Source organism: Antedon mediterranea, chromosome 4 (assembly GCF_964355755.1).
Source record: "Antedon mediterranea chromosome 4, ecAntMedi1.1, whole genome shotgun sequence".
NCBI classification, from domain to species: domain Eukaryota; kingdom Metazoa; phylum Echinodermata; class Crinoidea; order Comatulida; family Antedonidae; genus Antedon; species Antedon mediterranea.
Window position 1 is genome coordinate 35,988,587 of NC_092673.1, and position 17,692 is coordinate 36,006,278.

General features: G+C 35.1%; 1 protein-coding gene across 1 annotated transcript; it reads left to right on the forward strand.

Annotated features, from left to right (window-relative positions):
- The first annotated feature begins 1,025 nt into the window (after positions 1-1,025).
- LOC140047457 (WD repeat-containing protein 11-like) lies at positions 1,026-16,960 on the forward strand. The gene is made up of 24 exons (XM_072092495.1): positions 1,026-1,162; positions 1,613-1,682; positions 2,303-2,498; positions 2,798-2,971; positions 3,530-3,740; positions 4,109-4,312; positions 4,706-4,842; positions 5,091-5,703; positions 5,818-5,997; positions 6,091-6,199; positions 6,560-6,683; positions 6,933-7,078; positions 8,321-8,427; positions 8,926-9,040; positions 9,393-9,561; positions 9,989-10,100; positions 10,307-10,529; positions 10,817-11,017; positions 11,285-11,380; positions 11,628-11,793; positions 12,223-12,320; positions 12,643-12,788; positions 14,539-14,618; positions 16,278-16,960. Exons 1-24 carry the CDS (start codon positions 1,098-1,100, stop codon positions 16,412-16,414), a joined length of 3,879 nt encoding a protein of 1,292 aa, XP_071948596.1. The 5' UTR covers positions 1,026-1,097; the 3' UTR covers positions 16,415-16,960.
- The last annotated feature ends 732 nt before the right edge of the window (positions 16,961-17,692 follow it).

Here is a 17,692-nt window from a genome sequence, read left to right on the forward strand (position 1 = left end):
AACTTAGGTGTTCTTAAACTTGAGGGCGCCAAACCTAAAATTTACGAGATCGGAAAGAGGCGGGTAGCCAAACAAAAAATGATGGTGTGCTTGCTCCCTTGCCTCTAGCACGGTAAGGCTCTCTCACAGCCTTGTGGTACCACACATCAGATGCTTTGATGTTATTGCCTCGTGATGTGTGGTGGAAAGGGGGACGTTTAAATCTGTGAACCCCAAACACAGAAGCTCGCATAGCTTTAACTCTTTTCCACCGACCGGCATGGGGTTTGAACCCACGATATCGTGTTCCACGACGCTCTACCAACTCAGCTATCCGGCCCTCTGGTTTATAGCAAGGTTAAAATAAAACTAGATTCGTTTCCTCAAAAGTACGTCATGAATAAGCAAATTTAGAATGACGTAATATGAAGCGCGTATAAGACTATACTATTGTCACCTTTCATTAATCGTGTACATTGTGGCACATAACGGGTAGTGCTCTATTAACTATCGTTGGATTCTCTCAGCTCTCTACGGATTTCTTCTTTTTTTTAAAATAAATATAAAATGTTTTTCTTTTATTTTGAAAGAGAGATATTTACACATTTTATAATGATTGTTAAACTGTTATTAGGCCTATTTAATAATGTTATCTATTGAAATATTATTTATTAATCTTATAAAATGAATATATTTTTAAATTGAGATAATATACAGTCAGTAACATAAAATATAATTCGGATAGTAAAAGTGACATTTGCAATTACCATTTTCGCACTTTAGATATTGGGAATTATTAGTTTATTACACACAAAACTAAAAATATAAATTTGTAACGACATGGGATAACATTTTTGGCCCACTTTGTGTCAGTTAGGGTTTTACATACGTTTTTTAATTAGGGCCACATTTTGAGGATTTGTCATTATTTTTCCAATGACAGGCTACGGCATGAATTAAAATTTTATCGCTGGCAACACTGGATCTCGCGTTTCATGCAATTGGGGGCGCCCTTTACTGTTATTTTCATTTCGTGAATCCTGGAATCCGTGATGCTTAAAATCATATTTAACATAAAAACACGCTGAAATGTTATAAATTTGCAGAAAACCCTCACTATGAATGTCGTGCCTAAAACAATTGGAGGTATACTTCATAATTTGAACAAAAATGCATCCGATTGGTAAGTTATAACATCTGAATTCTAGGCTCATCCAACCAGCAAATTGAACATGCAAGAAGAAAGGAGGGAGAGTGGGAGAGTGATCCCTGTGAGTGACGTGGAGAAGTCATAATGATTAGGTAGGGCCTAGCTAGTAGGCCTACAGTAGTAGAAACTGATGTTTGCAAGAGGCTTGCAACAGCGACTGGTCTAAATTTACTCTCTACTGTCTACACTGTCAAATTTTATGTCACAAAAAAAGTGTATGGACATAATGATGTCATATTACTACTATATTTGGGCATATCACTACCATATTTGGGCACATCACACTTTTTTGTCAAACTAGTTTGATAGTGTAGACATAGCTTAAATTAAAACTCTGTCTACACTATCAAATTGTATGTGTTTAATATATTTTAACACCGTCAAACCGTAAATTATTAAACGTAGATTGTTTTTCTTTTATAGGGGATGGCCATCATTGCTTGCATATGGCTGCCAGACGTCTGTTGTAGTTGTTGACACAAAGACTGTTCAGGTAGTGTGCCTGTATTCATTTGATATACCAAATTGTTGGTAATATACATTAATTCATTCATTGTAATGTAATGTTGTTTGATTTATATATAGCGCTTATGCACTTGTCAATTGTATGACCCACTATACGACCCCCGGGAGAGGTGCGTCATTTGTCCGATGTGCGTCATACTTTTGAATACCATGACGCACCCATGCGTCAAAAAGGTGACTTACCTTTAGGTGACCATGACGCACCCATTTTGACGCACTGTGACCATGTTGTTTATGATATGGTGGGTGGTAAAGTGACGGACATTGACACACCTTGTTCATTGATGTGACGTACCATCTAGGTTTTTTGACGCACCCCTGCGTCAGTAATTATTTGTAAATGACGCACCTCTCCCGGGGGTCGTATAGTGAGTCATACAATTGACAAGTGCATTATACAATCAAAAGATTGTCCCAAAGCGCTGAGAGAAAAAAAAAAAAGAAATTACAAAGAAAAAAGATGCGTTTGTTTAATTATTTTTTATTTTATTTGTTTGAATTAATTATTATTCGTCCGTAAATGAACCAAACAAGACTATCTAACCAAAACCTTAGAAATAAATAAAGAAAATTGATTGTTATTTCTAGATAATTCAAACACTTGAAAAACACAAGAGTCATGTGACACGAGTGAAGTGGGCACGTGAAAACTATCATCACACAATTGAGGCGCCATACACCTTACGTCTTGCATCAGCAGATAACTCGGGTCACATCATTGTTTGGGATGTCAGTGAAGCTTGTGAAAGAAGTAGTTTTTCTGAAGGAAATAAACCAGTCTTAGGTAATAACAATCATGATATATTTTTTAATAATGTTTGTTCTATTTTGTTAGGGTTACATGTTAGGGTTACATGTTAGGGTTACATGTCTAAAGTACTTGTACTTATTTTGTATCCGATTCCATTATCATTTTATTGTATTTGTATATGTTTATATTTTGATCTTGGAATAAAAATGTCAATGATTGATTGATTAGATAGTAATATTATGAGTTATTTCTTTTTTCATATCATATCTCAATGATTTTGACATATTACAAAATGTGTCGAAAAGTCATTAAAATGTTTTTTTTTTCCACAGAGATGGAATGGCTTTCAACACAAGATGCGTCACATGATCTTCTGGTTGCCCTTCACCCACCATACTCAATCATTTTATGGAATGTAGCAACTGGCACAAAACTTTGGAAGAAAACATTTACAGATAACATTCTATCTATGACCTTTGACCCATTTGAACCCACTAACCTTACTTGTAAGTTAACAAAATACTAACATAAGTACAGTACTGTTAACTTAAGTACAGTACTGTTAACTTAAGTACAGTACTGTTAACTTAAGTACAGTACTGTTAACTTAAGTACAGTACTGTTAACTTAAGTACAGTACTGTTAACTTAAGTACAGTACTGTTAACTTAAGTACAGTACTGTTAACTTAAGTACAGTACTGTTAACTTAAGTACAGTATTGTTAACTTAAGTACAGTACTGTTAACTTAAGTACAGTACTGTTAACTTAAGTACAGTACTGTTAACTTAAGTACAGTACTGTTAACTTAATTTGTTCACTAATAATTTTAGTTACTACTACTATTAAGCTTTGTCTACACTTCCAAACTTTATATGACAAAACAATGTGATGTGCCCATATATGAACATGACGATGTCATATCACTACCATATTTGGGTATATCACTACCATATTTGGGCACATCACATTTTTTTTTCGAAATATTTTTATAGTGTACCAACATAGAGCTTAAAATTTAATTGGTTGTTTCACTTCGGTTAAATTTTCAATTTTTATATTTAGTGCTGGGAAATGATTGCATTTTGTTTGTCAACGATTTTTCCATCGCTAAAGCGCCCTCAAGTAATGGACGTAAATTTTACATTACATGTCCAAGTTCAATCCCATCGTCGTCGGGTAGCAACTCTGCCTCCACAGGAGAGAAGAAAAATGGAGGCAAACCAAAAGGAGCATTAAGAAGAGTACGTCTACTTGTTGGTGATAGTAAACCAAAGTGAGGAGTATTACATACTGTTATGCTTAAATTTTGATTATGAAATTGAATTACAAAAAGAAACATGGCATGGGCATCTTGGAAATAAAAAAGGAATTCTAGTGCACACTTTTTATTGTTAAATTGTTTTTTTTTATTTGTAAATGTCTAATTTTTCTGCTGTATGTACTGCAATATGTTTTTTTTTATATTTCAATGAGATTTATATCGTATTATTATGTGTGTATATAATAATATAGTAATATTTTATATTGATTTTTTATATAATTGTAATCAACTCTCAATTCAATTTTTAGAGAGTATGAAATAAAAGCCATAATAATAAAACTAAGCACATATCCAAACAATTTACTCTTTTGTATTCGTAGAAGTAGTGATAATGGTAGCTCTGACACAGATCCCATCTCATTGAATGACTGCATCCAGCTTTGTTACCTGCAATCCTGTCGCCATCATCTACTTCTATTGTACACTCGGGAAATACTGATACTAGATCTAGAGATCAATCAAACGGTTGGAACCATACCAATGGAGAGGACTGGTTCACCATTTCAAATGGTTTATCCTTGCAGGTTAGTTTCAACAAGGGATTCTCATGTTTATCAATTAATATTTAGCTCTGTCTACACTACCAAACTAGTTTGACAAAAAAGTGTGACATGCCCAAATATGGTAGTGAAATTCCAAAATATGGTAGTGATTGATTGATTTTATTTGATGCTCAACATTAAAATTACATAGAGACAAAAGACAAAATAACGAGCATCAGGAACACCCATTAGGCCAGAAAAAAACCAGCCTATTTCCAATGGGGTCCAAATAAATGATAGTGATATGGCATCATTATGTCCATATATTATGGGGTCATCACATTTTTGTTACATAAATTTGATGTTGTAAATAAGGCTTTGAGAGTGGCCATTTTTGTTTTTTCATTATCTAAAAGTCTGATTTGTTATCCATAGACAACGTGATGTACTTGTATGTATGCATGAGAATGGAAGTATTAGTGTCCGTGTGAGACGTAATGGTCAGTCTTCAAATCACCCAACATCAGCAGTAACGCCGATTGACCAGTTGGGCAGTTTTAGTAACTTTCAAGGTAATGTGTGTACATTATTAACTCCATCACATAATTAAAGTGACCACTCAAAAGAAAAATTATTTTTTGTTGTAGTCTTAAGCCCTGTCTACACTATCAAACTATTTTGACAAAAAGTGTAATGTGCCCAATATGGTGGTGATATGCCCAAATATATGGTAGTAATATGACATCATCATGTCCATATATTTTGACACATAACATTTGATAGTGTAGACAAAGCCTTACGTTTATGTTTGAATTTGTAGGTGAAGCTGGAACAGGATTTGACCAGCTTGAGATAATATATGATCTACGTTGTCAGTCGGATCCGCTGCGAGTCACCAAACATGTCCGAGCATTCAGCATCGCAGTGTGTTTGTGTACAGAACGCAGCATCGCACTAGTTATGAGTGACGGCCGTATTTTGTTTTGGAACTTGATCACCATAGACTACATTCCAAGTACCATTAGTAATACGCATTCACAGCTAGTTCTCACACCTCTCTTCTCTCCTGGTTACTCCAGCGACAGCAACGGTGAATTTGAATTCTTACCACCTATCAAATCACCGCAGAAATCACAAGTCGCCGCACCTTATCCAAAACTGTGCTTATCAGATCTGATTGGTCATGCTCAGAATCTTGGAAACGAAACAAAACATGGACATGAGGTTATTTTGAAGTTTGTATTGACAGGATTATTGAGTGGTGTTGGCATTATGCCAACTGTGATTCGTATGTGTCCGCCATTAACTACTAAAAACCTGACTTACCATCAACCACTTGTTGCCGTGGGTACAGCTACAGGATTGGTTCAAGTCTTTAATGTATCATCTGGTGCTCTTGTCAAGGAGTATAACATACATATATCAAATATCAGGTCTGTATTTCAATTGATATAATACTTAACAATAGCTTGTACTGTATACAGTATATACATGTATTATATGTAATAAGCACCAAGAAAATCTTTTTATTATCTTTTATTTTTTAGGGGAATAGAATGGATCAACCTCAACAGCTTCTTTTCCTTCAGCCATCCAAACCCTAATAATAATGGACTAGTCCGGAATGAACTTCTTTTATTAGATCTTCAAACTGGACGGACTACTCCATTGAGAAAAGAAAAGGGGGAAGAATCACCTATTGAAGCTGTGAAAGTTTCTCACTTAAAGTAAGTGAAAATACTTAGCAATAATGAAGTATTTTGTCAATTATAAGTTTGTCTACTAAAGAACTATTTCTTATAAATAATTTTTTTTTACAGGCTGTATTTTATAATTATGTTCAAAGAGAAAGCTTTTGAAGTTTGGGACTTGAAGTCATGCACGATGCTCAGAGAAATGCCAACTAACTTTCCTATTATTACAGCTTTGGTAATGTAATACAAACATTCTCTCTCTAGTCTCTTGAAATGTTTTCCGTCATTCACATTATGCTTTCCAAGATTTGCTTCCATATTTTTCTGTTTTGGGCAGGATGGTTTGTTATTGTGCTAAAGTCTACATTTTTTCCTTTTAAATCTTTCTTTAAATCCAGTTTTCTTTTGGTCTTTTTACTCTCTTTTCAGTTTCCTTCATTGCTGGTCTAATTTGCATACCGTCTGGTAGTCTAATTTGCATACCGTCTGGTAGTCTAATTATGTGTCCATACCATTTCTGTAAGATCAAAATTACTGTATATAAAGAAAAAGAAAATCAGTATATATATTTATTGAATATTGTTTTATTTGACAGGAGTGGTCACCATCTCACAACGTAAAGAACTTAAAGAAGAGACAACAGCAACAAGCCTTACATGAGTCTATTTCTGGCAACCTACCTGTTAAAGAAACCACTCCAACAGCTTCACATATATTAGGTGTGTTTATTTTGGGTTTTCTAAGATTAAAACAGTTGAGCATAGTGATATGATTATAATTGCATTTGGTGTTAAAGATATAGTAGACTAGTATCATTGTATAGCATAACAGTCTATGAATATATCTAGTTAGGGTTAGGGTTATATCTAGTTATGAACATAATTCTGTAATTTTGTTACATCTATCCTAAGATACTGTTAGGGTTAGGGTTATATCTAGTTCTGTAATTTTGTTACATCTATCCTAAGATACTGTTGGTGTGCATGCTGGAACTAAAGCTACATCAACATCTATATCCAGAGAACACTTTGTTTTTACTGACAACAATGGACTGTTGTATCACTTCATTGTTCAAGGTAGTACAGTTAAAGATGGCTCCAAGATGCCACCTGAGGTAAGATAACCAGGAGATTTGGGGACCCTTTAGGAAACAAACAACTTAAATGGTTATCCTCTGCTTTACATGTTTAATTTGGAGACCCTTTAGGAAACAAACAACTTACAGGTTATCCTCTGCTTTACATGTTTAATTTGGAGACCCTTTAGGAAACAAACAACTTAAATGGTTATCCTCTGCTTTACATGTTTAATTTGGAGACCCTTTAGGAAACAAACAACTTAAATGGTTATCCTCTGCTTTACATGTTTAATTTGGAGACCCTTTAGGAAACAAACAACTTAAATGGTTATCCTCTGCTTTACATGTTTAATTTGGAGACCCTTTAAGAAACAAACAACTTAAATGGTTATCCTCTGCTTTACATGTTTAATTTGGAGACCCTTTAGGAAACAAACAACTTAAAGGGTTATCCTCTGCTTTACATGTTTAATTTGGAGACCCTTTAGGAAACAAACAACTTAAATGGTTATCCTCTGCTTTACATGTTTAATTTGGGAACCCTTTAGGAAACAAACAACTTACAGGTTATCCTCTGCTTTACATGTTTAATTTGGAGACCCTTTAGGAAACAAACAACTTAAATGGTTATCCCCTGCTTTACATGTCTTTGTATTATTCTTTGTATTTATTGTCATTTTGTATGCTGTTTTATAAATACTACTGTTTTATAAATACCACTGTTTTATAAATACCACTGTTTTATAAATACCACTGTTATATAAATACTACTGTTTTATAAATACCACTGTTTTATAAATACTACTGTTTTATAAATACTACTGTTTTATAAATACCACTGTTATATAAATACTACTGTTTTATAAATACCACTGTTTTATAAATACTACTGTTTTATAAATACCACTGTTTTATAAATACCACTGTTATATAAATACTACTGTTTTATAAATACTACTGTTTTATAAATACTACTGTTTTATAAATACTACTGTTTTATAAATACTACTGTTTTATAAATACTACTGTTTTATAAATACCACTGTTTTATAAATACCACTTTTTTATAAATACTACTGTTTTATAAATACTACTGTTTTATAAATACTACTGTTTTATAAATACTACTGTTTTATAAATACTACTGTTTTATAAATACTACTGTTTTATAAATACTACTGTTCTTGGAAAGCAAAAAATATTACCTAATTCTCCCAACACTTTTTCATTAGAAGTTTATCTTCTGATAAGTATCACAATATATGTGTGTATTTACAGAGTGGAATGGGTAGTGTGACTTGTATAGCCTGGAAGCAAGACCTGATGGTGTTAGGTGACACAGAAGGCAACTTAAATCTGTGGGACATTAAGGGCAAAATATCAAGGTGTGTTCAATTTACTATTTAAACGGAAGGTCTCTGGTGGTTTACAATGTTACTGTATTGGCTTATGTGCTGTGTAAATAAATGCCCCAGGAGTCTAGGGCAGAAGCAGAAGAAGTAGTATAAGGAAATGTCTATGTTGAAATCAGAGGATTAATTAAGCTGGCTTCTGCAAATCCTGTAATAAGAAGTAATACTAAGTATTTAATAATAATAATGGTCTTTTGTATAGCACCTAACCAAAATAAATTCTCTAAAGCGCTACGACCACAAGACTCAAACTAGGTAGAATTACGTCATTTCATGAGAGATGAGTTTTCAGCAATTGATGTCAATAGAATTGCCATTCTTGATTGATTTCACTTAAATCAATAAATACATTTTATAAGAAAGTATTTCCAGTGGTTTCTACTTTAAAAAGGTGTTTCTCTTATCATATGTATGAATGTATTATTAGTATGGTAAAGATTGATTTCATGTTTGTATACTGTTAATACACAGGAATGTACCAACACATCGTGGTTGGCTAAAGAAACTGAAGTTTGCTCCTGGTAAAGGCAATATGAGACTAATGATACTATGGAATGATGGAGTTGATATATGGGACACAAATGCAGTAAGAAAGGATTACTATAGAAGAGACATTGGTCTTTTTTGTTGATCCAATGGATCGAAAGTCCTGTAAATCGTACTCATCTTTTTGGTCAACAAAAGAAAAATTTATCTATATTAGTAGGATTTGAAATTATTTCAACAAAAAGATTATTAATACACATATTTATATGTTCCTACTGATGGTAGAAAGAAATATATTTAAAGTTATTTTTGTCAAAGGATGGATTTCTGAAACTGACTATAATCAGATCAAATACATTCTTAAGATAAGACTGGGTTGATAAAATAAATGCTCTGCTTAGGTACTGCTTAAATTTGTCAAGCAAAATGTTGATATGCCAGTCTATTCACAGATAACAAGGATTAGTGGTCTACGTGGCAACAAAGAAAGTTTCAAAGTACTTGATTCTGATTGGGCGTCATCTGATAAACCTGTGGTGCTTACTGAAGATGGCTGTCTGCGAGTGTACGATGTGGAATTTAAAGCTACATGTACATCATTATCACACAGTGTGCTTCCAGGTAATTAAGAACTATTATATCAACACCTAAATAAATTCCTGTCATTTGGTTGAATGATAGTGGCTCACATGGAGTGCAATAGTACGCACTATTGAACGATCATTCAATAGTTTTGTTTTTTTTAAATTGTTGGAAAATATTGTGTTATACTATTTACATTTGAAATACAACAGTGCCGCCTATTTTGTATTTCTGCAGTGAACATTAAGTGTAATTAATGATGATAGGTTATATTTCAACTCGACTTTACCTCGTTGAAATATGACCATCATTCACCTCATGCGATTATTTGTACCAATACACTCATAAACATTCATTATTTGTATACTAAAAAATACTAAGAAGGCACTAAAATGTCTGTGATAACGAAAGAATTGGTTTTAGCCCACTTCCATCTTTGATATTACTACACATACACCATTTTCAGAGCCTGTTTTCTGTCCTCATCTACTGACCGCCAAGGCTGGACTAGCCATGAAATATACCATACAACATCAGGCATGGAATGATTCGTACACTTTGGAACTTTCTAGTGAATAGTAAGTAGCATAGCTGTATGATTTTTTTTCAATTAGTGCTGCAAAAAATAATAAATATGTATAATGTTGATATAAAGTTTGTAGTACACCGCTTATATTAGTTCTGAAAAGAACTGTTGAGTTTCTCGACGTTTCGATCAATATGCTTTGATCTCCTCAAGAGTTCAAACAATAAATATGTATAAATGATTTGTTTTTTATGGCAGTGAAACACCAGAAGATGAGAATATCATAGAATTAGTAAATGTTCAGATGAACCTACTACCAATGGAGATCCAATCGTACCTTAGTGCGTGTCCGTACGGAACAGCACAACGATGCCTCTTTGCTGCTAATCTATTTGGGGATGAAGCGGAAATGAACTTTTGGACAGTGGCACTCTATTACTTAAAGAGTGAGCAAGCTAGACTGGGCTGTATCATTCATAAGGTGGGTCACTTAATCATTTATTTCCTTGAATTGGATACTGTATGTTTTCTAAAGCTCTGTCTACACACAAAAATGTGCCCATATATGGACATTATGATGTCATATCACTACCATATTTGGCCATATCACTACCATATTTGGGGCCATCACAGTTTGTTTGTCAAACTAATTGGATAGTGTAGACAGAGCTTTAGAAAATCTAAACAGGACTTGATTGATTGTTGATTGTACAGTACAATACCCAAAATATAATAACATAGCTTTGACCCCTATCTACTGTATAACAGAATAGCACAGAGCTGGCAGCGACACCATCGACCTCTGACATCTACCTTCCTGGGGATCCACTAGATCCAATGCACATTGCTGGTGGTAGTGATCTTCTAAATCTGATAGATAAGAAAGAGGAGGCCATTAAGTGCACATGTCTGAAAGAACCTTCACTTGACTGTTGCTATGACGCACTCTGTACAAACCAGTCTTATAAGGTTTGTCCTGTTTGAATTTTATTTCTAATCATAAAAAGTTCTAATCTAAAACCATACTAAAGCAACTCAGGTGGAGCAGTCAGAAAATTACTCAAAATAAAGGTTTTAAGTAGTAATAGCATTAACCATAATTTGTTTGATTTATACTGAAAACACTTTTTGTCCATCAAACTCTTTCACAGCAATAACAAATTCCATACATCTATAAAGCCCTTGTAAACCCTTAATTTTTGTAGTTGTTTGAATTCATTGGTTTTTTTTTTGCAGAGATATCAATTGGAACGTCTATGTCTTCATGACAACAAGAGAGCAACTTATGCACATACAAAGAAGTGTGCTGAAAGTTTGATGCTCCTGGGACAGGTGTGCATCATGCTTTTCTTTTTATTTCAGTTAATTAAATTTTATAGACAAAAATTGTAATAAAAGGAAAGATACAAGAAATAATATTGAACTGAGAAAGTTTAATAAAAAAATTCTTTTTATTGGGGTCCCCAAATACAAAAAGAAAAAATTGACAACATTGCAACTTCCTAATTTGAATTTTAAATGGAATATGATGGTTAATAATAATTTGGACAAGTATTAAACATATTTGTTATATTTATAGACTGATAGAGCTGTACAACTTTTCCTTGAAACTGAGTCTGAGAATGATAGCTATTACGTGGACCTATTGAGGGCATGCTTGGTAGCCACAATCAGGTCTTCAGGTGCTTCTCAGAGTACAATTAAACTTGTAGCAACGAGTCTCATAGCAAATGGTAGATTGTCAGGTCAGTTACTAATTATGCACTATATTAAGGCTTGATGTGCCCATATAATGTTGTAAAAGCTCCAAATTTAAATCTGTTCAAGTCACTCCTCAATGGTAATTGGAAGTCCCTTGACTGCAAGTTTACCTTTTCATATTTATAATCACTTTGGAACATTATGTGTACACCCGGAGTCATACGAAGACAGGAAGGGTCATATAAGCTATATTTAGCTTTCTAACCGACCCATAACATCAAGCAAGTATATATGGACATGATGATGTCATATCACTACCATATTTAAGCATATCACTACCATATTTGGGCACATCACACTTTTTTGAAAGTATAGACAGAGCTTAAGAAAGTGTGTGTACTACTAAACAGTTGTATATTATGTTATGTCATAACCAGAAGGAAATAAATGTATCAATAATTAATGTTTTATAGAGGGTGTACAGTTGCTGTGTCTGATTGATAAAGGTCTAGATGCATGCAGGTATCTGCAGACTTATGGTCAGTGGAATCAGGCAGTATGGCTAGCAAAGGTAACTCTTTTAAATCTATTGTGAGAAATCTTGTCTTTGAATATTTGTGTTGTCAAGAGGACGACACATACCACAACTTTCTACTCCCCTAAGGAGTGTCGAGTGCTGCCATCAAATATCACCCGTTCGTCTGTTCACAACAACAGGGTAACCCCCTACTCTTTCGAAAGATTTGCTGGGTTCTTTAAAGTGCACACGAGCCAGATGTGGACCTATGGCTTAAATCCTTATCCGAGAAGACTTGTTCCACCACCAGAACAATGGTTGAGGAGTGACGTGAACCTAGGCTGATTGTATATACTAATGTTATATTTACTTGTAGGCAACCCTGAGCTATGCAGAGTGTTGTGAGGTACTCAAGCGATGGGTTGACTATCTTTGTACGCCGACTGTCAATCAGAAGTCATTGGCCATATTGGTGCTCCTCTCAATGGGACAGTTTAGAAGGGTACTTGAGTTGCTAATGAGGCAAGTAACTTTAACTCTTACATTTATTAATAAATAAAAAATGACCACTAAACATGTAAACATTTATACAGTCAAAGTAGTTGATATAAAAGATACATACATGAATAAAAAACACACCTAACTGGTGACAGTGGCTTAAACTGCTTTTGTGCTTGTCTGGCACTAACTGGTGACAGTGGCTTAAACTGCTTTTGTGCTTGTCTGGCACTAACTGGTGACAGTGGCTTAAACTGCTTTTGTGCTTGTCTGGCACTAACTGGTGACAGTGGCTTAAACTGCTTTTGTGCTTGTCTGGCACTAACTGGTGACAGTGGCTTAAACTGCTTTTGTGCTTGTCTGGCACTAACTGGTGACAGTGGCTTAAACTGCTTTTGTGATTGTCTGGCACTAACTGGTGACAGTGGCTTAAACTGCTTTTGTGCTTGTCTGGCACTAACTGGTGACAGTGGATTAAACTGCTTTTGTGCTTGTCTGGCACTAACTGGTGACAGTGGCTTAAACTGCTTTTGTGCTTGTCTGGCACTAACTGGTGACAGTGGCTTAAACTGCTTTGGTGCTTGTCTGGCACTAACTGGTGACAGTGGCTTAAACTGCTTTTGTGCTTGTCTGGCACTAACTGGTGACAGTGGCTTAAACTGCTTTTGTGCTTGTCTGGCACTAACTGGTGACAGTGGCTTAAACTGCTTTTGTGCTTGTCTGGCACTAACTGGTGACAGTGGCTTAAACTGCTTTTGTGATTGTCTGGCACTAACTGGTGACAGTAGCTTAAACTGCTTTTGTGATTGTCTGGCACTAACTGGTGACAGTGGCTTAAACTGCTTTTGTGCTTGTCTGGCACTAACTGGTGACAGTGGCTTAAACTGCTTTTGTGCTTGTCTGGCACTAACTGGTGACAGTGGCTTAAACTGCTGTTGTGATTGTCTGGCACTAACTGGTGACAGTGGCTTAAACTGCTTTTGTGATTGTCTGGCACTAACTGGTGACAGTGGCTTAAACTGCTTTTGTGATTGTCTGGCACTAACTGGTGACAGTGGCTTAAACTGCTTTTGTGATTGTCTGGCACTAACTGGTGACAGTGGCTTAAACTGCTTTTGTGCTTGCCTGGCACTAACTGGTGACAGTGGCTTAAACTGCTTTTGTGATTGTCTGGCACTAACTGGTGACAGTGGCTTAAACTGCTTTTGTGCTTGCCTGGCACTAACTGGTGACAGTGGCTTAAACTGCTTTTGTGATTGTCTGGCACTAACTGGTGACAGTGGCTTAAACTGCTTTTGTGATTGTCTGGCACTAACTGGTGACAGTGGCTTAAACTGCTTTTGTGCTTGTCTGGCACTAACTGGTGACAGTGGCTTAAACTGCTTTTGTGCTTGCCTGGCACTAACTGGTGACAGTGGCTTAAACTGCTTTTGTGATTGTCTGGCACTAACTGGTGACAGTGGCTTAAACTGCTTTTGTGATTGTCTGGCACTAACTGGTGACAGTGGCTTAAACTGCTTTTGTGCTTGTCTGGCACTAACTGGTGACAGTGGCTTAAACTGCTTTTGTGCTTGTCTGGCAGCTAGTGATTGATTTTATATTTTCTTGCGTCACGTTTGTTTAATTTGTTGATTTGTATTATATTTTGTAAAATGTATATATTTTACCTGAATAAATAATAATAATTAATTATAATAAATTAGACATAGTTCTTTCATTAATTACATATAGATAACAAAATGGTGTGTAATGGTATTTTTCATTTTTTTTTCAGCTTACACTACTATGACCGAGCAGCAATGCTGGCTGAGGCATGCTCTGAGTTTGGTGTTCTTCCTGAAGACAAAGTTACAAATATCCTTTACTTTATCTTGTACTATACTTTATATTAAATTCGTATTTATATTTATACTAGCAATTATACCCGCCCCAGGGCGGGTTTCAAAATTAGTTTAAAGCCTTCTCAACACCCGACGCCAGTATATGTCTATACTCACCAATCTCCACCCTTCTTCAATACCACCCCATACTCTTTTTTAAAAACAAATTCTTCCCAGTGATGGACAAATTCAATTCAACGTAACCTTCAAATTGAGAGGAGTATACATAGCTATGATGGGTCTAATAATGGTTGAAGTACGTTGTAAATTGTGTAAATGAATAGGTGTCATATTGGCTGATAATTAAAATATCTAATTTAGATACTGCGGGCCCCCAGCCTTCTTTCTCCTCTCACCACCCCAGCCACATCAACAAACCTTAACTCCTCCTCCCCTGGGTGATGTGTTGAAGCCGGTTCCAGTACAAATTATGTTATTTTCACTCCCAACCCATAATCCCTCAGTGGCAGTTTTCAAATGTAGTTTAAAACATTCCAAATACAGTTTCGGGCATGGTGATAAGCCTACATCCACCCCAAACTCCCATCCGCTTCCCAGGGATGATTAAATACTTTAACATTTTCCAACAATTCTGGTGTAAGCAAAATCTAATCTCCCAACCCCACTCTCCCACAATTGACGTTTTTTTCTTGGAGGATTGGTGATATAGTTGAACACAGTAACAGTAAACAACATGTGTATGTTCACACACGTATGGATGTCTGTAATGAGACAATCCAAGAGACCGATACAAAGCTGGATATGGTTAAAGTACTTTGCTAAATGTGTAATTGAATAGGTGTCATATTGGTTAATGAATAAAATATGTATATATATATCTATATTTCCCCAAACGCCTTGCTGAGGATAATTCAAATACTGTAAAAATTTTGTAGTATATATTTTACAATTCGATAGCCTACAACCCCGAGCCCTAGCAAAAATGTGACATCACAAACCACCACACCACCCACCCCTCCCACAAAAATCCCAGGAGTCGGGGGAATTTTTTAAAATGTAGTTTAAAACCTTACGGGTACAATTGCCATCATTTTGATACCCCATACGTATGGTTACGTGCAGAAACAGAAATTTGTATAACGAACAAACATCGAAAGTGGGGGTTTTGACCACATTTTGGTCCCTAACTTGGATCCTAGGTGGCGGATGATGTTGAAATATAGCTTAGAACATTCCCGGTACAATAGCGGTCATTTTGATACCCCATATGTAAGATTATGTGCAGTAACAAAAATTTGTATAACGAACAAACAAACAAACAGACAGACAGACAAACTCTCTCACTTATAATATAGATTCTACAGAACCCATTGTTTGTTTTTTTTATATGTTTAGGCAAATTGCCAAGGATAACCATATTAAGCGAATTAATTCACTATCCTTCTTAAAGGTGGCAATCTTGTTCACAAGACAAACATATACTTAGGAGTGGAGTTGTAATTTGTCATTTGAAAAAATCCTGACATGACAGGACTTGAACCCAGGATCCTTGTACTGGTAGCCAAGCCACAACTCCACTCCATTATGGTACATTTGATATTTATACTGTATGTTAATATTACTGGTGAAATTGTAGGTTTGCAAAACTTTTTTCTTTAACAGTTTATCTTACGAAGTATTCTAGAGAAAATATACATTGAGTATGCTCGTTATTTACTGTCGCTAGGCAACAAGAAAGGATATGGATACTTTTGCAATAAAGCTGCTGAGAAAGCCAAGAAAGTTATCACTGACCTGGAATGGTCATAATCAACCTTTGACCTGCTGACCTTTGAATAATTGTATGAAAGAATTTAATTTGTTGGAATTGATTTTAACCAACCTAAACAATAAGCATGTTTGGTAATATTAAAAAAAAGTTTATAGTTATTCTCTCGGAAATAAGGAGGCATAATTGGCCTATTATACAACTCACATCTCCAATCATTAAGTTCAAATGTAATTTTTTAACCCTGAGTATGAACATGGAGCAACACATGAACATGGACAATTGGACGAAAGTTTCTTTTGTGAACAATTTTAAACAGAGATAGATTGGCTGTAGCCATGTAAATCAAATCAACCATGACTTATTGGCAACTACTGAATGATGCTAATTTTGCATTGGATCAACAATGTGTTTTAATTATTATCATCTTTCGAACTCTGAATTTCTTCGATATATTAACCATATATGTAATGTGTAAATCAAATAATATATCTTTATTTGGTAATAATATATACTGTACTAGCCTTAGATCATGTATAAACCTTTCTTGTTAATCAATTGTAAAATATATTCAATGTGAAATAAACAGACACAAAAAAGTTTACAATATCTTATAACTGAATGTTGGAGTTGGTTTTGTACCTGTATTATTTACTGCTACGAGACACACACCCAGCAGTTATTATTTGACTAGGCTTGGCCTACGCTAAGTCTAGGTAGCTGCTGATACTGAGGCTTAGATTGCTACAGTCATGTTACGCCTGCTGCGGATACCTAGTTAGGCTTAGATCACACTACGCACACATGGCCTAAAAGCAGGCTATCATGGGTATATATCCTAATAATTCTAAACTAACATTGATTAATAAATCAATATTTCAGAAATAAGGAGGCATGGCCTATAATATAACTCACATATCCAATAATTAAGTTCGAATGTCATTTTTTAAATCCTTATTATGAATATGAAGCAACAAAATGAACACAGACAATTGGACGAAAGTTTCTTTTGTGAACAATTTGATTGGCTAGCTCTTTGTTGTGTTGAACTAATCACCAATCGAAGTAGGCCTACGTGTACGTGCCCCTGGCTAGTTTCATACATTCCAGGATTGAGCAGGGAAACACGACGTCGTGGGTTAAACTCAGGCACGTTGTGGCTGCTAAGCTTTGATTAATTTAAATGTTACAATCGACTACATGATACATCGATTTGCAATCATAATATTTACACCATTGCCAAGAGAGATTTTAAGCCAATTAAATAAAAGTCAGTAGAGCTAGAGAGACTCGATAGATGAAGTTATTTAATTGCAGCA